Here is a 23827-nt window from a genome sequence, read left to right as displayed (position 1 = left end):
GATTTTATTGTTATTTTTGTTCCAGGAATTTGGATTAATAATTGCAAAATAATTTTTCCGTTTATTTCAGGCATTTAAACCAGTTTCCAATAACCATACAAAATAACACTCTTGAGTTAAAATATACAAAGACTCTATTTTGCACCATATTATAACAAATGTATAATCTGTAAGCTTACCGATATAATATAAAAAAGTTACAATTGTATAAGTTAAAACTTATAGCAAATAAACCTAGTTAGAATAAGTACATAAAAATAATACAATTATTTTCTTTCAAATCCGTCAGGCAAAATGATTTTAAAGACGTTCTTATTAAACCAAATACAAGATGTCTGAGTAACTAAAATTAGGTTTCATTGTATTGAACGTAGTTGGCAGGAAACAGTCCGTATTTCCCTTTACATAATCCCCTCCACCAGCCCTCATCAATCTGGAAAGAACCCACTGTTTAAAAAGAAATCTACATTATCACAACATGAAACTTTTACCATTTCGATGTGCGTTATCAAATCATCAGGGTCAAACGAAATTTCATCGTCTGCCGCCGCCTGATAATCGTATAGAGCGATGGCAGTTATACCGGTGTCCACTATTTCTCCATCGTCTTGTGCCAGAACTTCTGCCACTGTGGCATGTTCGATATTTTGTTGGATATCCGACTGTGGTTCCTAAATTAATACAGTAAATATAGCTTATATGAGGGGTCTTAAATAGTGTACGATTGCTATCTCGGAAACAGTAGGCGAAGGCGGTTAACTTAGAAGAGTAGTTTCAAATACTCTTTCAGAATTCTAAATTAAATTGAAAAGTTTTATAGCTTTTTCATGAAAAAACTATGAAAGAGCATCTTCGTGAATGTGATCAATTCCTTCAATTTTAATGTATGACTAAAATAATACAATATCAATATAACTTAATCAATGTTACAAATTAATTTAAAGAAACATGTTAAAGTCACGAGTCACTAATGAATTTGAGAGAAATGCTAAAAGGAAGGTCCATCAGAACTACTATGAAAATCTATACAGAAGAGTTTTTTAAGTCTAGTCAATGTTTGCGCCCGAAAATTCAGCATATTTAAAAGATAATCACAATCAGTCATGCCAGATATTCATTTAAAAATAAAAAAGTCTGAATGATTACGCCTTAACTCAAGTGGGTCCAAAGAGCGAACTGACATGACCGATTTGTAATCAGCGTGACCATTAGCTAATGGAGTTTAAGAGAACAATTTTTTAAGAATTTATTTTGCACTTTCTCACACTGACTGCATCTAGTTATAAATCCTAGAGTTCTATACACTTTCTGAACTAACTTTTCAGTATGAGACACAAACGTCAACTTAGAATCGAAAATTACTCCGAGATCGAACTTTTTAAAATAATGGAACCTATAATATAATCAAACAATGTAAGGCTGTGAATCCTTCCTAAAGTTATAGCATAATACTTCGGAACATTAAAATCTAAACCATTAAGGTTACATCATTCACATGGATTATGCAAGTCATCTATATATTTAAAACACTAAGCCAAATTTTTCAGCAAGTTCGTGAGAGAGTTGTATTGCATCAATTTACACGATCTTTTTTGTTTAAATAATCCTCTGGTTACCGAGACCTTTCAACACTATTTTTTTATTGTTTTATTGCTTATATTTTTTTATAAAAGCAATATAGTTTTTAAGCCGATAACATTTTCTGTGCAGTATGGCGAATGCGCTGGTACGTGGATCGACAAGACCGGGCGAGGCGACTCGAGGTGCGACATGCACATCTGACGTCACACGAACGATAGGTTATAAATACTACTGCCAGAGGCACTTGCTTCATTGTTGATCGTTGCTCTACTTTCAACATTTCGTGTTCGGATCGTAGTAGTCGCTGATCGTTTATAATTTTGATAAAGTTAGGATAGTTGGCGTTGCGTTTTTTTTTTCTATTTATATAATCGAATACTGTTTTTAAGTTTTTGTTGTTTTTAATAAGTTTTAGGTTATAGAGAATTTCCGAAATAGGTTGCTTTTGTTTCGTTTTCTATTTCGGATTTTATTGTTTTGTCTGATTAAAGGGTGTTTAAATATAGAATCGTTAAAAATGTTAAGAACTTTTTTTCCTTATTCTCATTTTTCAAGTTGTTAATTTAAATATGGAAAGGGAAGTTATTCCTATTTTAGGAGATGGAAATTGTTTGTTTCGATCGATTTCTTATTGTTTGTATAATAACGATGGACATCATAGGAAAATACGATTAATGATTGTGGAAAAGGTTAAAAATGAATGGGAGTATTACCGAAATTTAATTATAGGAGATTTATCTTACAGACTGCCGATCAGAAACGCAGTAGATTACGAAAACTTGCTATCGTTGGATAGTGAATATGCGGGCCATGTTGAATTACACTGCATTGGGCAGTTGTTTCCTAACTATTTATTTAGGGTATATAGGGATAAAAATAATGAAAGTCAAGAGTATGGCACAGGAAATATTATTTGCAATTTGCTTTTTTCTGGTGTAGTGTAGACGTGCTGTATCAAACAACATTTCAAACGTTGTGCCTTCTTTTAGCTTAGGCAATTTGGATAACACATGTGATTACTGTTTTGCACTATTTTTTTCATACGAAACGAACTCCTCTGGATATTTTGGTCTTTGTTGCGGCAATAAAAAATTTAAACTGGTTGATTTTAAGACTCCTGATGAAATAAAACAGCTCTTTACTAATGATAATGATTTATCAAAAAATTTTAGGGCGAATATTCGTCAATATAATAATTCTCTATCCTTCGTGTCTGTTGGAGCAAATCTAAAATTACCTCTAGGATATGGTCCTTATTGTTTTAGAATTCTTGGGACGGTATATCACAAGATTTCTGAATTATATTCTAAAAGCGTAAATTCTGCTTCTTACGGTCAGCTTCATATTTTGGATTTTTCTGAAGCCAACCAAATTAGACTTCAAAATTCTGCAAACACTTCTTTACGCAAAGATGTTCTTGAAATATTAAATAAAATATTAACTCAACATAATCCCTATGTGCGTTCAAATAAAACGATGCATCAAAAAATATGTGAGGAAAAAAAGCTGGCTTTAAAAGAAAATCGGATGCCCTTAATTTTTGTAATGCGGTTTTATCATGAACCTCGGTCAGATCTGCGACGATATAATCATCCTACATGTCCAGAAGTAGCAGCAGTATTTGAATCAGTAGATGGAGCTCCTCCTTCCCATAGGAATATTGCTGTTTACCCAAGCGAGGGTGGGTTAAAAAATATTGATTACGACAGCATGCACTGTGACCCTATGTCGTATGTACTTATATGGCCATGTGGAGAGCCAGGTTGGTATATTTCAATGCCAACTGGAGGTGAGCGAAAAACTAAAGTACGGCAAAATATTTCGATGCGAGAATATGTTTTATACAGGCTTATGGTTCGTGATAATCCTCCTAAAGGTGATTTTAATTCTGTAATTAATGCAGGAAAATTAAGCCAACAATTAGTTGTAGATTACTACTGCCGTATTGAAGGTGATAGATTAAAGTTTATCCGCAACCAACAAGCAAAACTTCGAGTAGATACTTATATTGGTCTTGCCGATGCCTTACATGTAAGAGCTGAAAATGAAAATTTAAGAACTGGACGAATTGTTATATTACCTTCTAGCTTTACAGGTAGTCCACGTAATATGATGCAAAATTATCAGGATGCAATGGCAATGGTCAGAAAATTCGGAAAACCTGATATTTTTTAAACTTTTACCTGCAATCCTCAGTGGCCGGAAATTAAAAACAGTATACATTCATATGAAACTCCGAATAATAGATCCGATATTATCGTAAGGGTTTTTCATTCAAAAGTAAAGGAACTGTTACGATTAATAAATGAGGAAGACATTTTTGGTGAAGTACAAACTTTTTTATACACCGTCGAGTTTCAAAAAAGAGGTTTACCTCATGTTTATTTGTTACTAATTTAAAAATGTTACTAGTTTAAAAGATAACTGCAAGTTTCGAGAAATTTCGGATATTGATAAATGTATTTCCGCAGAAATTCCAGACCCGAATAACACAACACTGTACAATTTAGTTAAGGCACATATGGTGCACGGTCCTTGCGGCAATCTTAACCCCGAATTAGTTTGTATGGATGAGGGTACAAAAGAATTCCCAAAACCATTTATTTCTATACAAACAAAAGAAAACATTAATGGTTATCCTCTTTATCAAAGAAGAAATAATGGTAGGTCTATCACTAAAAATATTCATGGCAAAGATGTGGAAATTGACAACCAATACATTGTTCCTTACAATCCATTTTTATTAATGTATTTTCAGGCTCACATTAATGTTGAACTTTGTGCAAGCGCTCACAGTATAAAATATATACATAAATTATATATTATAAGTTTATAAGGGACATGATTGTGCTAATATATAGATTACTGCGGCGGAGAAAGGTACACTCCACCATGATGAAGTGTCAACATTTCTGAATACACGATATGTTAGTCCCACTGAAGCCGCCTACAGAATTTTTTGCTTCCCTATGCATGAACAGTGTCACACAGTTATTCGCTTACCCGTACACTTACCGCAAGAACAACAAATATACTTTCGCGAGGACAATGCAACTGAAGCATTATTTAGAGCAGAAATGCAACATACAGAGTTAACTGCGTGGTTTGAGTTGAATAAAAATCCGTCAACCAGAAGTTGAAACACCAGTTCATTATGTCTGGAATAAGCAAGGGCATACCTGGAAAAAACGTGTGAAAAAGCTAAAAATTATTGGTCGAATGTACAATGTTTCTCCAATTGAATCTGAACGATATCACCTTCGTCTCTTACTACTTTATGTCGTAGGTGCTACAAGTTTTGACGACTTAAGGACTTACGATAATGTCCATTATGCTTCTTTTAGGAGGCAGCGATGCGACGTGGGCTGCTTCAGGACGATACCGAATGGCATCGTTGTTTACAAGAAGCATCCGTTTTTCAAATGCCACATCAAATGGGGCAACTTTTTGCTTATATTTGCATATTTCAGCAACCTTCTAATGCAGTCTCATTGTGGGATACTTTTAGGGATTCTCTGAGCGAAGACTACTTGCTTCTTTACAGTCAGGATATTGCTTATAAACTCACATATTAACTACAGATATTAATAAATCCTTAACATTGCATGGTTTTTCTCTTTCGACATTTAATTTACCAATTGTAAATAATATACCATTAGTTCCAGACAATACACCTAACTTAAGTTTAAATTATGATTGTGATTCTATGATTTTGCAGGCAAATCAGGAGCAATGCTTATTTTATAGATGGTCCAGGGGGTACAGGAAAAACTTTTTTGTATCAGTGTCTTATATCGAAGTGTCACAAAGAGGGTTCTGACGTAATATCAGTAGCATGGACTGGCATTGCTGCAATGCTTTTACCAAATGGTCGCACAGTACATAGCAGATTTAAACTACCTCTTAAACTTCACGAATCTTCGGTATCATCTTTAAATATTAACAGTAAAATGGCAGAAGATATTAAATTAACAAGACTAATTATATGGGACGAAGCGCCAATGGCCAGTGCTCATGCATTACTGTGTGCATGTAAATCGTCTCCTTCAGGATATAATGGGTAATAAACATCCCTTTGGAGGTAAAATAATTTTGCTTGGGGGAGACTTTCGACAAGTTTTGCCGGTTGTTCCTCACTCTTCGAGACAGACAATTGTTCACCATTGTATTAAATTTTCTCCACTTTGGTCGAAATTTAAAATATTTAAATTGTATAAAAACATGCGCGCTAAATCGGAAGAGCAAGACTTTAGTGACTTTCTTCTTAAAATTGGCAATGGTGAATATCCTGCTTTAAGTAATGAGCAAACTGAAAATTCAGTTTTGATTGAATTGCCTTTAAGTATAATAAGCAAACAGGACATCGTGAATCGAAGGACATCGAAATTTTTGACGTTGGATTTCTAAAAGCTGAAGATGTAATACAAGTCTCCAAATACGCAATTCTTGCACCAAAAAACAAACATTGCAATCACATTAATACAAAAGTTTTAGATTTAATATTCATAATAGAAATTCTTCAATTTCCAGTAGAGTTTTTAAATAGTTTGGAATTAAGCGGTTTGCCTCCTCATATTTTGACACTAAAGGTGGGTTCCATTGTGATGCTATTAAGAAATTTAAATGTATCTCAAGGCTTATTAATTGGAACCAGATTAATTATGAGACATATGTCTGAAAACTGTTTAGATTTGGAAATTATCACAGGAGTTAAAACAGGACAAAGGGTATTAATTCCTAGAATAGATCTTACGCCTTCAGATAGTTCACTGGCATTTAGTTTTAAAAGACGCCAATTCCCCATTCGTCTTGCTTTTTGCATGACTATAAACAAGGCTCAACGACAAACCCTAGAACGGGTTGGTATTTATTTACCGGAACCGGTGTTTAGTCATGGCCAGCTATACGTAGGTATGTCTCGCGCCCGATCGTTTGACAATTTAAAAGTACAAATAGTACCCAAGGGCAACATTACTTCAAATGTTGTCTACAAAGAAGTTCTTTGAATTGGAAGACGGGTAATTTTATAGATTACTTTTTTTAACATGCTTTGGCCTGTGTTCTAGCGTCGAATTTCGACGGGTTCAAACTAGTCTTATATTAATTGACATTGAACATTTGAATCAATATTTCTATTTTTGTCAAAACAATTTTAAATCGTCAGCAAATAATATAAAAATTTACAGTTTCTTACAAATAATCCTATCTCATTAACAAATAATTAATACTAAAAAAGCAACGAACCCGCTTGCCACCCCCTGAGGAACGCCAGATGGCACTGAAAAGCTGCTAGATAAGAAGTTATTAAGCCGTATACATGCGGTCTACCCAGTAAATAATCCTATAGCCAACAACATTTAATTCAAAACCCAAAGCAGCTTGGAGCTTTGCCAGCAGAAGCTTACCAAAAGCATTAAACAGATAATTTTCATAACATATTAAGTTACGGTGTTAGTTCAGTAACGGTGGACGACCTTTTTGAAAACTATGTTGATTGTTAATAATAAGGCTTTTAAATTGCCATGACAATTGCTTGGTTACAATTGCATCGAAAAGTTTAGGCAAGGTTGATTGTATACAAACTCCTCGATAATTACTGACATCACTAGTATTATTAGACTTAAATATCGGCTTAATATACGAATTCTTCCAAAAAGAAGGAAATACTCTCGATCTTAAAGACAAATTGAATAAAGTGTAAATAGGCTTCGATAGAGTACATACGCATTCACGAAGTAGTAAGCTGAGTATGCCATCTAGTCGTCTTGCACTGTAAGCCAAGAATTTCGTCAAAAACCTTTAATACAGATAACCCTACAAATTGGACATCAAATTGATCTGCAAGCCCTGTCATGTGATATTCAGGTATTTTAAATGCCTTATCAGAATATACGTTTGACAAATATTTAACAAATATTTGGCAAATAAATTAACTGTATCTCCACCCTCATCACTAGTTTCATCATTCAAAAACATATGTTTAGGAATAGTATTTGACTTTTTAAGATTGTTTATATGTTTTTAGAATAACCTAGGATTTAACAATAGATTATTCTCGGTACGAAAATAGTTGTCACTTACCGCTAAACCGCATGACTGCCGAAGCCCAGAAAAAAACCAGGTAATCACTTTGTAACTGAGACTCCTTAAATTTCTTATAAGCAACTTCTTTACGTAAAACTAAGCTTCTTAACTCTCTCGAAAACCATTCAGGAAAGCTACCAGAATTATAGGACTTAATAGGCACAAAATATCTGATTCCTTCATATAATAGGTCAAAAAACTTATATAGGGAAATATTTATATCAGAAGTGTTGTTTATAAAGAACCAGTCGATAGATGCAAGGAAATTATTTAACGATACTAAATCAGCATTTTTGAAATCAAAAAACTTTACTGTATACTTAAGAAACTTTGACATATAGGGTACTGAAAAGACACATTAATAAAAACACACAGTGTGTCGAGATCCAGTCACCGGCAATAAAAAATCATCCGCCAATTCAGAAGACCCATTGATATTAGAAAAAGACATGTGCCTTCCGGATTTGGCAGCTGAAACATTTCTTTATCATCTAAGTAATTAAATACCTGTCCCAGCAGTGAAGCTGGTGCGACATTCGAACACCCATCCAAAAAGGTAACTTCAAGATTCTGATTTTCATTAAACCGAGTGCAGCCAGGTAGGTTGAAGTCTCCTGCAATAGTAAATAAGCAATTCCGATGAGCCTCAAAAATCTCCAGAACTGTATCACAGAAAGCATTATATTGACCCATATCAGATTTGGGCAGCAGGTACACTACACCAGAAACAATATTCTTAATATTAAGTTGTACGGAAACAAAAACGGTGAACAAAAGTGTTTAATTAATGGCGGTTTTAACTACTTTCTCACAGCGAGCAAAACACCCCCACCATCTTTCTTGGAACTTGTAAGGGCACTTCTATCACATCTAAATACTCCATATGGCGTAAACTCCGATGCAGATGACAAAATGTCCAGAAACAACCATGTTCAAGTCAACGAAATTACATCATAATTGCATGAGGATATTGTTTGCTTCAAATGCCTTAGCTTAGACCTCATACCCCCGGCGTTAAAATAATACATTACCAATGAATCACCTAATCGTTTTTTGAACCTCGTACAATTTTCTTAGAAATTGCTGGAACCCCATTGATAAATTTAACACATCTTCACCTTTTTCCTTTCTTTTTGCCAATTATCCATGAACTTCTCTAATTTCATCACACTGTAATTTGGTGAGATCCATTTTAATTACTATATTGCTACCACCCAATTTATTTTTCTCTCTCAAACATTTTTGTACAATCTCATTATTATTGAAGCATACTTTTATAAGCCCAATATTGGCTTCACGACGTCCAATTCTATAGACCTTAGAAGGTCTCAATATGATTTATTCCCAACCTATTGGACAGCACATCAGGTATCAACTCGTTATCATGACTAATTCTATTATTCATATCATCAGATTGACTTTCCTGAACATTAAACATCATAACATTATTTTTGCGCTCATTTCTATCATTTACCTCAGAAATTATACTGGAGTTACTGTCTTTAATTTTAGCATTTGTTGGTTCAGCAGGGTTGTTCTTGAAGGTTTGAAGTTTCTGTAATTCCTCCATGAGTTTATTAATTGTGGATTGCTGAGAAACAATAAGTTTATGTAATTCAATAATGTCATTCATCAGATCACCAATGGAAGCTTTCTTTCAATAAAATTTCAGGTAGTGAAATTACATCGCCCATTCCTAGATTTTCCTGAATGGTCTTTACCGAAATTACAGCTTTCATTAACATTATTGACACCAATACTTGACAACCGTGTGTTGATAACCGTACTACAAGACTCCTTACTTTGCTACTTCGTTGACTCAATGCACAAACCAGCATTAGAGAAACACATCAAAAGTCCATACTTTGAACTGTCGTTAACCATATATTTACACCTGATCATAGGAATTTCCGGTAAAATATACAAATACATGTGATCAATAACTATAACTATAATAACGCAATGTGGACAGATTAATCGATAGTTTTGCTAGGTCAGTCACAGCAGCAGACAAAATGAGTGGAACCAAAAAACATGAGTGGAACCAAACTGTAACGATCGTATAATAATATTACCGTAAAAATACACTTACAAAGTACAAAGCACCTTCAACGAATGAGCTTCTAATTTGCTAATTATAATTAGCCCAAAAACTATCATTTTGTCAAATAATTTGCAAGAAACATAAAATCGACTTATTTACTACGTTGCCGCTACGAGACTCAAACTTCAAAATAATTTCCAGGCTTTTAGGCACAGTTTTTTTATTTTGGAAATTGAATGGCTGGTTTATGCCAGATGAATTTAATAAATATTTTAGTACAATCGGGAATAAGATGGCTAGTAGAACTGAGATACCAACAAACAAACTACGTACAGAGAAGTATATACCTTGGTGGAACAAGAATCTTAAAAAACTGCGCAGCAAAGCAAGATTGGAAATCAATAGACCCACAAGAACTGGAAATTGAGAAGGGTGCAGGGAAGCACTAACCACTTATAAGGAAGTTAAGGAAGTCCGAAAAGAAAATCATGGATGTTTTTCTGTGACGATGTTAAGGATGTCTCAGCTACAGCTAGACTGCACAAAACATTTTCAAAAGAAGGCTCTAATTCGGTAGGCACGCTGAAGGGGGTAAATGGCACCTACCAGATACTTTCAGTGGGACACTAGAGGTTTTTCTTAGTACTCACTTTCCTGACTGCAAGTTTGGAGCTGCAGATACTGAGACTGAAGTGGCATAGCCACACGATCAGCAAAGACGAGGAACCAGGTCAGGAATGGGCTGTGAATTCTTTCAGACCTTACAAGTCACCGGGGCCAGATGGCATTTTTCCGGAACTATTGTCCAGAGGAAATGCCATCAACATCTTCCGATCAAGCATTAGGATATGTTCCAAGGGTTTAGGAAAGAGAGGTAATCCCGGAATCTCCCAAATCTATAGGCCAATTAATATTTACTCTTTTACCTCGAAGACAATGTAGACAAACAGTACATCAGGATGGAGGTACTCTCTATGAGACTGTTGCATGGACTCCAATTCGCCTATCAGAAGGGCAAATCAACTATTACGGCATTGCACAAAATAGTTCGGGATATCAAAAAGGCATTGGAATTCGAGGAAATAGGCATGTATGCACTCTCTAATAGAGGCAGTGGCGTAGTGAGAAGGTCAAATTTGGGGAGAAGGAGAAAGAGGGGATGATAAGCATAAAAATGCCGACGAGACGCCGACGTGGTAATATCATAATCTGATTTTGTTTGTCTGTACGTAAGTGAGGATGTCGACTTTTCGTTGTAAGTACACTGAAACCTTACTATAACGAGTATTATCTATAATTCATTTCTAAGGCCAAGAGTCGGCATTTTCCCTTTCTTGATTTCACAGAACGCCGACTCTTACATGAATAATTTATTGTAAAAACTTGAAATAAATTGATAACATGACATTCCAATTTTCAACTTATTTTGAATGTCATTTAAAAGAGTTAAGAATTTTTGAATGCATTTCAACTAGCTGATTCTATATTTGAATTGTCTGATTTTTGCGTAAAAAATTGCTAGGGTCAATGGTTATGACGATAAGACTAGATAAGCTGATTAGAAGGTTTAAGGTTAATCCTAAAAACTACCACATTTCAACAAGATGAAAATAGGCATACTTTCGTTGCAATACCATACGATCCTATCTTGACGAGAGGCTTTGATAGGGTTTTTAAAGACTTAAATCTAAGAATGGCCTATCAAAGTTCGGCCAAGTTACGAAATCTTTTAGAAAACCCAAAAGATAAAATAAAGACCAATGAAAAGTACATAGGGCAAACCAAAAGATCAATTAATGTTAGATTTAAAAAACATATAGCTCATGCGAAATATGGAAGAGTTGAAAAGTCAAGTGTGGCTAAAGATTTGTTCGGCCACGCTTCATTGCATTTTCCGCTCTATTAGTTACATCATTAGTTTTAGTTTAGTTTTAATCTTCTCCCGAATATGCTAACATCGTTAGCGAAACACGTGTCGACAGTAAAAATAAAGTTTTGGTTAGTGGTAAAACTGTCTCGTAATTTGGATAATGTTGTGTAAGTGTTGCTAGCATAATTTTATCTGATCATAAACAATAGAGCATATGATCCTAATGACTGTTGGTGGTTTTAAGGTACCAATGACAAAACAGGGGCTTAATAAACATTGTGGATACATTTTTATGGAAGTTTATCTTTAATATCAATGCTTAAAAATGATTATCAATTAGCATTTCCAGAGAGATCCTATACTGTTCTATTAAGTGGTTTAAGGAAAACCTTAAGGGAATGAGGGACCACTTGCATATTTTGGAAGAGCTAAATCAATATAAACTTGTAGAAACTTTATTAAAAAAAAATGGAAAACTTTATAAAGAAGCTATAAAAAAACCCAAAATAAAATTAAATGATAACAAACACCGATTTAAAAGTAAAAATTCATTGGATCCTAAAAATATCTTAATTTCAGCAAATGACCTTAATAACTATTTCTCCAGCACAGTGAAGGATATCTCCATCAGAAATAATAATCCATTTGGTTATCTTACAGAGAGACCACCACTACCTCCATTTTCTTTTTCTTATGTAATTTTTAATGAAGTAAAGGATGTTGATTATTTAAAAAGCAAACCAAGCCATGATATATATGGGCTAAACACTAAACTAATAAAAAACTGCTTAATAATTCCCTTGAGTGACCTAATAAATCTTTGTTTTAAATATAATACTTTTCCTGAAGTTCTAAACGTGATTATTGTAGTACAGATTTTTAAAAAGGGTGACCCTTTATTACCAGAAAATTACAGACCAATATCATCACTTTTGCCTATAATATCTAAAATAATAGAGTGAATGGCCATTAGAGTTGTTGAATTTTTTCTGCAGAAATACTGAGTTTTCATAAAAAAAAGAAGTTGTAGAGCAGAAAACTTTCCAATTTAAATTATGTTTCTAAAATCACTCAATTCCTTAAATTCGCAACGATTTAGAGTTAAACATTAAAATTAGCAACTTGTTTCTAATTTAAATCGCCCTCGTACCAGGTATATTTCCTGACATAGTAGCATACACTATTTAAGACACCCTGTATACAAAAAACAATAAAATTCATACCTCTTTGTGCATAAACAGTTCAGGTGGGTCTACCCGATGTACTTCCTCATAAATATCTTCCCCTTGTGCAATTGCTTCACCACTAGCGGGTTCTTCAGACTTTTGTTTCTGTAATTGCTTAAGCAGCTCCAGTTCTTCTTTTATTGTACTATTTGAGCTCGAGTTCACTTCAGTTTCGTTCTGAGCATTATTGCTGAATTGAGCTAATTTATTGGGGTCCATTTTTTGCGGTGTGCCTTTTTCGTGTGTCACAGATTCTATAATAAAATAGCTATTTACGTAACCAGTGTGTAAAATAATCCTTTTTTTATGAATGAGAAACTTGTCGACAATACTCGTGAATAAAAAAAGGGGGATTTTACACACATGTAACTTACAGAAATTTTTCTACTACCGAAGAAAACATAAAAAAAATCAAAATACCAAATTACTTTAAGCACTTAAACGACTTTACGGTCAAAAAAACCTCAAAACATTTGTTGACAAATTATAAATTATATTTCAAGCCTCCTTCTTCGAGATTACACATAACGTAGTACCTTGTATCTCATACATGTGACGCCACGAATTCCAAAGCCCTACAAAAAAACTAAAAAGAAATACGCATGCGATCCCACCACTCTGACCTGGCCGCGTATTTACATACTATACTACAGCACAGAGCACCATAGAACTCGGCGGCTCTGCACCGCAGTATAATATGTAGTTGAGAAATGCGCTTATTTATCACTACATACTATACTACGCTACAGAGCATTAGAAAGAAAAATGTTTTTATGTGATTTTTTGGTGCTGTAAAATTGGTAGTAACAGTGAATAAATGCGTAATTATTTACGTTATTATTATTATCGGTTTTTGTTTCATTTTTGTTGGTGATTTTAATTTAGAAGATGAGGCGTGTTAAAATATTTAATGAGTACAATAATGCTACTTTAAAATTTAAAAACAATGTCGTGAAGGTGTGTTGTATTTTGGGTTTTAGAATTTCGATCGTGCTTTATTTCTAAGTTAGGTTTTTTATTTTTATGTATATGAATAAAGTATGTATCTGAATAAGTACATATAAATTGTTAGATTTTAATAAGGTGCTACCTATTTAGTTTAGATTTGAAATTTAGGGCCTAATGAATAAAAAGAAAGGAATTAGGTAGATTATTTATTATAGGTTAGGTAAGACTTTGCGGATTAGAAATGGTAGAATTAGATGCATATTTTTGTGTGTTAATGAGACAGAATGTATAGGAATATACAGGTTATTATTTATTTTCTTTTTATTTTACTCATCTACCTAATGTTGTCTACCATAGATTGGACATAATACCTATTTATAGACAATATTACTAAACTTAAGGAGTTTATACAAACACCACTGTTAATCAGTAAGAAAAAGCTGTAAGAAATCATTCAATATTTTATTAGATCTATTTTATAAAAAAATAAATAAAAGAGATGATACCTAGTATTCATAATTAAAAGATTCAATTCAATAGTACCTATCTTAAAAAAAAATGACATATTTAGTGATATATTGCGTTTTGACGATTGTAGGGCACAAGTTAATTTAGTGACCTTGGAGCCTTAACGGATGGATATTTCTAACATAGAAGTGATATTAGAAATATCCATCACACACAAATGAAAATAACAGTGAAGAAAAAGATGACACACTTACGTTTTTTCAACAAGATATGGTTCAAAATTTGCCTTCATATCTGGATCACATCCAGATGATCTATTTAAAAGAAAAGAATTTGCGGTAGAACAATTAAGTCAAAATTTTTCAAATCTCGTACAGATGGTTAAAAGAGACTCGACTCCTGAAGCAACAAATATGTGAAACTGAATAAAACATTAGAAAAAATAAAAAGCTCATCGGAGCTGCTAAATCTTTTTAGTAGAATGAAAAATATTCGTTATGAAAAAAATATTGAAGTACAGCCTACGTCCACAAGTAGAAGATCGAATACAGGCAGGGAGGCCAGCAAAAAATGAAAAAATCATCCGAAGACGTAAGGTTCCAAGGTCACTTAACCAAGCTGTGGACTGCAATCGCCAAAACACCAAATCTCATTAAAAAGTTTCTTTTAGGCTAACTAACTATAATAAAATTACTAATTTAGATACTAATACAACTAATTAGATAATAAGGTTAAGATTTAACATAAAGTTTGGTATACTGGGATATTTTATTTTTATTTTACGTCAAGTACCTGTGCTTATTTTTAATAAATATTTGTTTAATACCTATAAATCTGTTTTATTTTTCTATTAAAATTAATCTAATAAAATAATCTCTTACAGTCGTATCCTTACTTGTTACACCTAATTCTAAACAGCTTGAAAACTATTCTAAAGTTGCAACAAAATTTAAAGCAAACTTTAGAAGAATACTTAACGTAGTCAAGCTTAACCACTGAAGGAGTCTTTAATTTAGTTTTTAATTCATATGAATTGCAGAATAATATAAATCAACAATTGTGGTTCAATGTGTGGCTACGTTGAACATTTTTACCAACATAAGGGCATTTTTTCCCTATTTCAGAAAAGTTTATTCCCTTGTATTATCCATGCAAGCAGAATAATGATACAAAATATAAATCTGTACATTCTGAAGCAAAACCTATATTTTAAAATTAAACCAAATTTAGGAATGGACTAAAGAAATTACGTTTTACGCGTATGTATTTAAAAGTTGTATTTACGTACCTTTAAAAGCCCAGAAGCCACTATTAAAATTTTTAAAATACAACACACCTTCACAACATTAGGTATTTGTTTTCAAATTTTCCAGTCGCATCATATTCATTAAATATTTAAACATCCTTTATCTTGTATATCGAAATCGCCAGCAAAAAAAAACAAAATTCAATAATAATAACAACATAAATAATTACACAATAATTAAATGTGTTACTACCAATTTTAGAGCACCACAACAAATAAATATAAACCATAACAAATCACAAAAACATGTTTCTTTCTAATGCTCTGTAGCGTAGTATAGTATGTAGTGATAAATAAGCGCATTACTCAACTACATATTATACTGCAGCGCAGAGCCGCCGAGTTCTATGGTGCTCTGTGCTGTAGTATAGTATGTAAATACGCGACCTGGCCCTACGATCTTCCGCATATGGGTCCTCATAACTTGTTTTCGTGCAGGTGACGCGCTACATCGATTTTTTAATTTTTTTAAAAAATGGGTAATAGGAAGAGAAAAGTTTCCAATGAAGAACATATTTCTAGTGATGTTTTTAAACGTATCAAACGTTTAGAAAAAGAATTATTATCAAGGCGTAATAAGCAGCAGCGTCAGCGTCGTAGACGGATAGTACGGCCATTATCATCGAGTTCGGGTTTCGAGAACGATAGTGAACAACAGGGCACAGCCGATAATGTTTTGTCGCTTGAGGCGGAAACTGAAAGTATTTTAGACGTTGAAGATTTTACAGGTTAGTTGTTGTGTTTATGTATGTTCTATTTTTCTTTCTAGATTAGGGTATTTAAACCGTTTGGAGTTGTTGGTTTTTTTATACTTGTCTGGTTGTTTACATATGTATTATCTTTTTTGGCCAAGGAAATATTAAAATATTAAAATAAACATTCGATTCAGCTCACTTTAAGGTGAGACAAATCTTAAAAATCAATTTTGTTAATTTTTAGCAGTATCATAAATTTATGGTTTATTATCTATACAATAAGCTGACACATGAGATCAGATGGTATAGTTTTTTATTCTGAAATATTTGGTTTTTTATTTCAGTGGACTGTAGTGGGGTCACTAATGAGAATGTCGCACCTGAAGAAAATTTTGAAGAACAAGATAATGAGATTCTTAGATTTCTTGGACTTGATCCTAAAGCAAATAACCATAAATTATTAAGGTTACAGGAGGACTTAGCATCACGCTGGAATGTTTGGATTTCTGAAGGCATCCCAACGTCAATAAAAGACGTTTTACTGGAAAAATATCCAATTAATGGGAATTGCAATTTGGAACCCCCCAAAATAAATCCAGAAATCCTTCTTAGTCTAGCTGAATCAGCTAAAAAACGTGATGAGCACTTTTTAGCCAACCAGAGTTTAATGTCAGCATTGGGTTCAGTAATATCTACCCTTTTTGAAAATAAGGAGGGGGGAGTAGAGCGCGCCTATGTATTGGAGACATTAAATGATGCTGGGAAACTGATGGCGGAAGTTTTTTTATCGTCAATCAACAGCTCGTCGAGCATTTATTTCACCAGGAATGGATAAGAACATTAAACCCCTCTTAGAAAGGAACAAAGTTGACAGTTTGCTTTTCGGAAAGGACTTATCTCAAAAAATTGATGAGGCTAAGGCAATCCAGAAAACTAGCTTAGCCTTAAAGCATATGTCAACAATCAAGAAACCATTCCAACCATCGACTCAGGGTAACAAGAAGTTAAACTGGAAAAGCCCAAAAGGGCTCCAAAAATCTTGTTCGCACTCAGATAAGTCAGGGAGCATCAAGATATCCCTTCCCAGTGAGAACCACATCTTATACAAGGAGCACCCATATGCGTTATCAGAGCGGACGTCCAGACTAACGGAAGAATTAGTGAAGGTAAAAACCGTAGCTGGTGTACTTAAAAATTATGTTTCTCATTGGAGAGAATTAACATCCGATTCTTTTGTAATTTCTTGCATATCTGGTTATAAAATTCCATTTACCAGACTTGTTAAGCAAGATTTTCCTCCAATTGAACCAAAATGGTCAAAAAAGCCAATTATTGATATTAAGCAAGCACTTAAAAATTTATTTAGTTGTGGTGCTATAGAACTTTGTAATTTTGAGGAGGATCAATTTCTCTCAAAATATTTTCTAGTGCCTAAGCCAGATGGTAGCAAAAGATTCATTTTAAATTTAAAACAATTAAATAAATTTATTGACACGGATCTTTTTAAAATGGAAGACATTCGAACTGCGTCAAAACTGTTGTCTCCTGGAGATTTTCTAGGATCTATTGATTTGCAAAACTCTTATTACTTAGTACCAATAGATTAGAATTATAAAAAATATTTAAGATTTAAATTTAATGGTAAATTATACCAGTTTTGTTGTTTACCTTTTGGTTTATCAACTAGTACTTATGCTTTTACTAAAATCCTAAGACCTGTAATTAATGAACTTAGAAGTAAAGGTCATATTTCCACAATTTATTTAGATGATATTTTATGTCTTGGAAATACATATGAAAACTGTTTTCAAAATATTCAAATAACTATTGCTCTTTTGACAAAATTAGGATTTATTATTAATTACAAAAAAAGTAGTTTAATACCTCAAACTAAATGTAAATTTCTAGGTTTCATTATAAATTCCCAGCAATATTCATTAAGTTTACCAAAAAAGAGAATAAATAATCTTAATACTTCAATCACGAAATTTTTAAATATTAAAACTTGCACAATTCGAGAATTTGCCAGTTTAGTTGGCTCATTAGTTTCAATTTGTCCTACTGTAGCTTATGGTTGGATGTATTGTAAATAACTGGAGAGACAAAAATTCATTGCTTTAGCTAAGAATAATGGTAATTATGATGAAACAATTGAAATTTTAGACAGTTCAATTTTAGATTTAAAATGGTGGTTTTTTAAGTTACCAACAGCTTATAATCCTATTCGTAAATTTAAATTTTTATGTGAAATTTCAAGTGATGCTTCTTTAACCGGCTGGGGTGCGTTTTGTAATAATCAAAAAACTTCGGGACTCTGGAGTTGGAGAGAGAGGAAAATCCATATCAATCATTTGGAATTGCTTGCAGCATTTTTTGCCATAAAATGTTTTGCAGGCAACTTAAATGATTGTGAAATTTTGCTTAGACTTGATAATACGACGGCAATATCATATATTAATAAGATGGGAGGGATACAATTTCCGGAATTAAATAAGTTGGCTAGGCAGATATGGCAATGGTGTGAGTGTAGACGTATTTGGTTGTTTGCATCATATATTCCTTCAAAAGCTAATGTAGAAGCAGATGAACAATCACGTATAAATAATATTGACACGGAATGGGAGTTAGCAGATTTTGATTTTCAAAAAATTATAAAAAAATTTGGTTGCCCTAGAATTGACTTATTTGCTTCTAGGGTTAATAGAAAATGTAAATTTTCTATTCCTGGAAAAGAGATCCAGAGGCTCTCTCAGTAAATGCTTTTACAGTTTGCTGGGAGAATCTGTATTTTTATGCATTCCCTCCCTTCTATAGTAAAATAATCCTAGATAAGGCAGAAGGAGTATTGCTTGTTCCTTTTTGGAAATCTCAAGCTTGGTTCCCGTTATTTAAATCTTTATTAATAGAAGAACTAATTATTTTTAAGGCTTCTCCTAACTTGTTAATATCTCCTTGCAGGAACCTGCGGCACCCACTGGCAGACAAACTTATTCTAGTTGCAGGCAAGCTATCAGGGAAGCATATTTATTAAAAAACCTTTCGGATTCAACCTTAGTATTAATAGCATCATTATCAGATTCTACAATAAAACAGTATGATACAGCTCTAAGGCGGTGGTGGAAGTTTTGTGAGGAAAAGAGTTTCAACCCTTATAATTCCTTAGTTGGTTGTTTAATAATGGAGCTTCATATAGCATGATAAACACTGCTAGATCAGCTGTATCTTTATTGTCTACTCGAGAAGTTGGGAAAGATCCACTGGTATCCAGATTTTTTAAAGGCCTTTATAGAAAGATACCAACAAAATCTAGATATAAAAGAACATGGGACACTTCTATTGTTTTAAATTTTGTTAAGTCCTATTTTCCAATAGAAACATTATCTTTTAAAAAGCTAACTGATAAAACTGTAATTTTGTTAGCTCTTGTAACTGCCCACAGAGTTCAAACGTTCTCGTTGATAGACATAAATAATATATGCATCCACAGTTGAAATCGAGATCACAAGTCTGATAAAAACCTCAGCGCCTGAAAGAGACCAACCTATATTAGTTTTACCTTTTTTCTCAGAAAAACCTGAGCTATGCGCAGCTAAGACTTTAATACATTATCTAGAACGTACATCTACCTTAAGAGGAGATGGTAAAAACTTAGTTATATCATTCAATAAACCTCATAAAGCTGTTGGTGCTCAAACTATTAGTAAATGGATTAAGTCTAAGTGGTATTGATACTTCAATATTTAAAGGAAATAGTTCTAGACATGCAGCCGCTTCTAAGGCTTTTAAAAATGGCATATCTTTAGATCTGATTCGTAAAACTGCCGGGTGGACAAAATCTCCTTGTTTTTTGCACAAGTTTTATAACAAATCCATTATTCCTGATGAGCAGGTGTTTGGTCAGTCAATTCTTGAGGGTTGTTAATTTGTTTTTTGTTAGAACCTTAAGAAAAATCATATACATGATATTATATTATTATAATATTATTAATGTTAGAGTTTCTCTTGTCTGTTAATATTAAATTAAATTTATTATGTTAAATAATGAGTTAAGTTGTGTGTTTATTTTTTCAATTTTCGTTATATATTATACTTGAGCAGTAATAAATAATAAAGTACACAAAAATGCCTTTTGATAGCTCTAAACTTCTACGTTATGTGAAATCTCGAAGAACGAGGCTTGAAATATAATTAAACGAACTTACCTGTAAGTGAAGTTTGATCGTAATTATACGAGGCATGTCCAGAAAATAAGTGTACTAAATTTTTATAGGTTATAAATTTTTTTATTTGAACAAAAAAAATATCTGTTTACATTAGTACATATCTAAACTATTTTTCGACATAGTCACCATTCCTCTCAATGCAGGTGGTGTACCGGGGTATCAGTTTTTTGATGCCCTCCTCGAAGTAGTTTCTCGCCAATCCCTTCGTCCACTTCTCCACCTCCTCCTTCACCTCCTGGTCGGTTGAAAACTTTTTTCCACCCATGTGCAACTTCAGGGAGGTAAAGAGGTAGTAATCTGACGGTGCTAGGTCAGGGGAATGCGCAGGATGGTCCAGGACATCCCATTTAAACGAGGCGAGCAGGTTTTTCGTGGCGTTAGCTGTGTGTCTGGCATTGTCGTGCAGCAGGCAGACTCCCTTTGTCAGCATGCCTCTCCTCTTGTTCTGAATTGCCCTCCGTAATTTTCTTAGGGTCTGACAGTATCTTGCAGCGTTGATGGTCTCCCCTTGAGGCAAATATTCAATAGGAATTATGCCTTGACAGTCCCAAAACACGGATGCCATGATTTTCTTGGATGAAATTGTCGTTTTGAACTTTTTGGCAGAGGGTGAAGAGGTGTGACGCCATTGTTGAGACTGCCTTTTGGTTTCTGGTGTGTAGTGGGCAACCCAAGTTTCATCTCCAGTAACGATGGAGCGGAGAAATTCATCGCCATGCAGTGTGTAGCGTCTCAAAAACTCTTGCCCGGCCTCAACTCTATTCAATTTGTGTTGGTCTGTCAGCTGTTTTGGGACCCACCTCGCCGACAGTTTCCGATATCCGAGGGTTTCTGTGATGATTTCGTGTACCAGAGATCTCGAGATTTGTGGAAACATTGCAGAAAATTCATCCACGGTCAATCTGCGATCGTCACGGATCGCATTTTCGATTTTTTCCAAAATTTCTTCAGTCACAATTGAAGGCCTTCCGCTCCTCTGATCATCATGCACAGATGTACGACCATTTTTAAACTCGCGACACCACTTGAACACACTTGTACGATTCATAGCTTTATCACCATATGCAGTTTGTACCTCATTACAAACCTCAACCGGGGTTAATCCCTTCCAAACGAGATAACGGATAACGCCGCGTATTTCACACTTGGCGGGAGATTGGATTGACATTTCTCACTAAACGTGTTGCTGCGTCTATAGTTCTCAACGTACTGACCTCGAAGCGGTCTTGTTGCGGAGGGGAGAAATCACGCTATGCGGCAGTGCAGCCAACATGTGGAAAATCAATTCCCTACCGCCGTGACAGGCTCAGTACACTTACTTTCTGGACATGCCTCGTATGAAAGCCTCGTTCGAGATGATTACATTCCACCCAGATTTATCTATCCTAAACTTAACCCGTTAGACATTTTTTGTGTTACAGCTTTAAACCTTATGAGGATCCATATGCGGAAGATCGTAGGGCCAGGTCAGAGTGGTGGGATCGCATGCGTATTTCTTTTTAGTTTTTTTTGTAGGGCTTTGGAATTCGTGGCGTCACATGTATGAGAAACAAGGTACTACGTTATGTGTAATCATCTCGAAGGAGGCTTTCATATAATTACGATCAAACTTCACTTACAGGTAAGTTTGTTTAATCGTTTAATTAAACGTCAAATTAATTTTTACGCCCTAGTGCGCAAAAAGACTTTTTTAGGCACTAGTGGGTAAAAGGTGAAACTGTACACACTCTGGGAAGTGTGTAAAGTGAGTACTTTATGCAAGGTAGTAGAAAAAATTATATTGATGTCAGTTTGTCACCTTTTTTCTACTAATAAAAAATATTCAAAATGCTAAGAAACTGAAAACCAGAAATGTTTTCTTAATACATAAGAATCGTGCAGATGTGACATTCAGTGAATGTCCCAATAAAATGTCCCGGGAATAATAGAATTACTATAAAATATTTAAGAGAATATACTATAGGCTATTAGAATTAAGTACCTGAAGTACTGGATGTCTGACTCAAAAACGCCATTTTGGACAAGTCCAATTGTTTCGGTATACTCGATTTTTCCGGGGTGGATGATTCTGTACTTTCTTGACTACTTTGCTGCGAGAATATTGCAGCTTTGGCATGAACAGTCTTTTTAGGGGCTGGAGAGCTCGATTGTGAGCTTGGCTGGCTATTATTTGCACTCTAAAGTTTACAAAATTTTACACTAAAAACTTACTAAATCTCACAAAACAGTTTTACCATGGTCTCAAATCTCGCCCTTAAGTCTGAGGGTTTAGCACCCCCAATGTCTGGCTTCACTTTGGTATAATTGGTACCAACTTTGGTGGGTTCATCGAAATTTGCTGCTGACTTGTCCACCCTAAAGAAAAAATACAAATTGTCCAGTTTTTTAGATATAAAGGTTCAGTTACCTTACCTATCAGTTTGCAAGCCAAATTTGCCACCAAATCCGATTTTATGATCCGTTTGACTTTCATGCTTTTGTGGTGCTTCATGATGGTCCCATCCCACAGCCGATTTATCCTGACGGTCCGACTGAATGCCAAACTTACCACCGAAACCTTTTACATAATCTAGAATAGAAGATAAACGTTAACAAAAAAAAAATAATAATATTAATATTGTTTATTTCCTCAGTACAAAGCACAAACAGTACTCCACAAAAGTTTGGAAACATCTAAGAGGTGTAATAAAATCTAAATTAATCTTTAATGTCAATAGCATATGAGAAAAAAAATCTTATTTATCAAGATGGTTGTTGAAACTAAGGCATACATTTGTGTATTTATATGCTTCGCAACAAAGGCAACACACCTTGAACTGGTGTCAGACCTTAGCACACATGCATTTCTAAATTGTTTTAAATGGTTTATTGCTAGGAGGGGGCTATGTAGGAATATTTATTCTGACAATGCCACAAATTTTACTGGCGCAGATAATGAGTTACAACAGCTTTTTTTAAATTTTTACAACAAACGGAAAATCAACGGGTGTTTTCAGGTTTCTGTTCTAGTTCCTCGGTTAGGTGGCACTTCATTCCACCACGTTCGCCTCACTTTGGTGGACTGTGGAAATCCGGCATCCGCGGTAAAATCTGCGAAATATCACTTGAAAAGGGTTGTGGTTGTGGAGACAACGAAGGCTAAGCTTTGAGGAACTAGATACCGTATTAACACAAGTGGAATCTTGTTAAAATTCACGGCCACTTACGCCTCTATCCGAAATGCCAGACGATCTCCATGTACTTACGCCTGGGCATTTCTTAATTGGTACATCACCTACCGCCTTACCTCAAGAAGACTTAAGTGAAGTAAGTTCAAATAGACTACAACGGTATCAACTCTTAACGCAACTCCTGCAGAGTTTCTGGAAGCGGTGGTCGCAGG

The 23827-nt window shown here is 34.2% G+C and overlaps 1 protein-coding gene across 3 annotated transcripts in view; it reads right to left on the bottom strand.

Annotated features, from left to right (window-relative positions):
- Positions 1-116: 116 nt before the first annotated feature.
- The window catches only part of LOC126740891 (src substrate cortactin), a 41138-nt gene continuing 17427 nt past the window's right edge, over positions 117-23827 (bottom strand). For all 3 annotated transcript variants that reach the window (XM_050447062.1, XM_050447063.1, XM_050447061.1), the window contains 6 exons: positions 22858-23014; positions 22680-22800; positions 22427-22622; positions 12803-13059; positions 492-671; positions 117-433 (listed from right to left, as the gene is read on the bottom strand). In XM_050447062.1, the coding sequence (XP_050303019.1) occupies positions 350-433; positions 492-671; positions 12803-13059; positions 22427-22622; positions 22680-22800; positions 22858-23014 (995 nt within the window). In that variant the 3' untranslated portion in view covers positions 117-349. The remainder of the gene's footprint in view (positions 434-491; positions 672-12802; positions 13060-22426; positions 22623-22679; positions 22801-22857; positions 23015-23827) is intronic.

The sequence above is a fragment of the Anthonomus grandis genome, chromosome 10 (assembly GCF_022605725.1).
Source record: "Anthonomus grandis grandis chromosome 10, icAntGran1.3, whole genome shotgun sequence".
In the NCBI taxonomy this organism is placed as follows: Eukaryota; Metazoa; Arthropoda; class Insecta; order Coleoptera; family Curculionidae; genus Anthonomus; species Anthonomus grandis.
The sequence above is the reverse complement of the archived record's forward strand: the minus strand, read 5'-3'. Positions and strand labels throughout refer to the sequence as shown.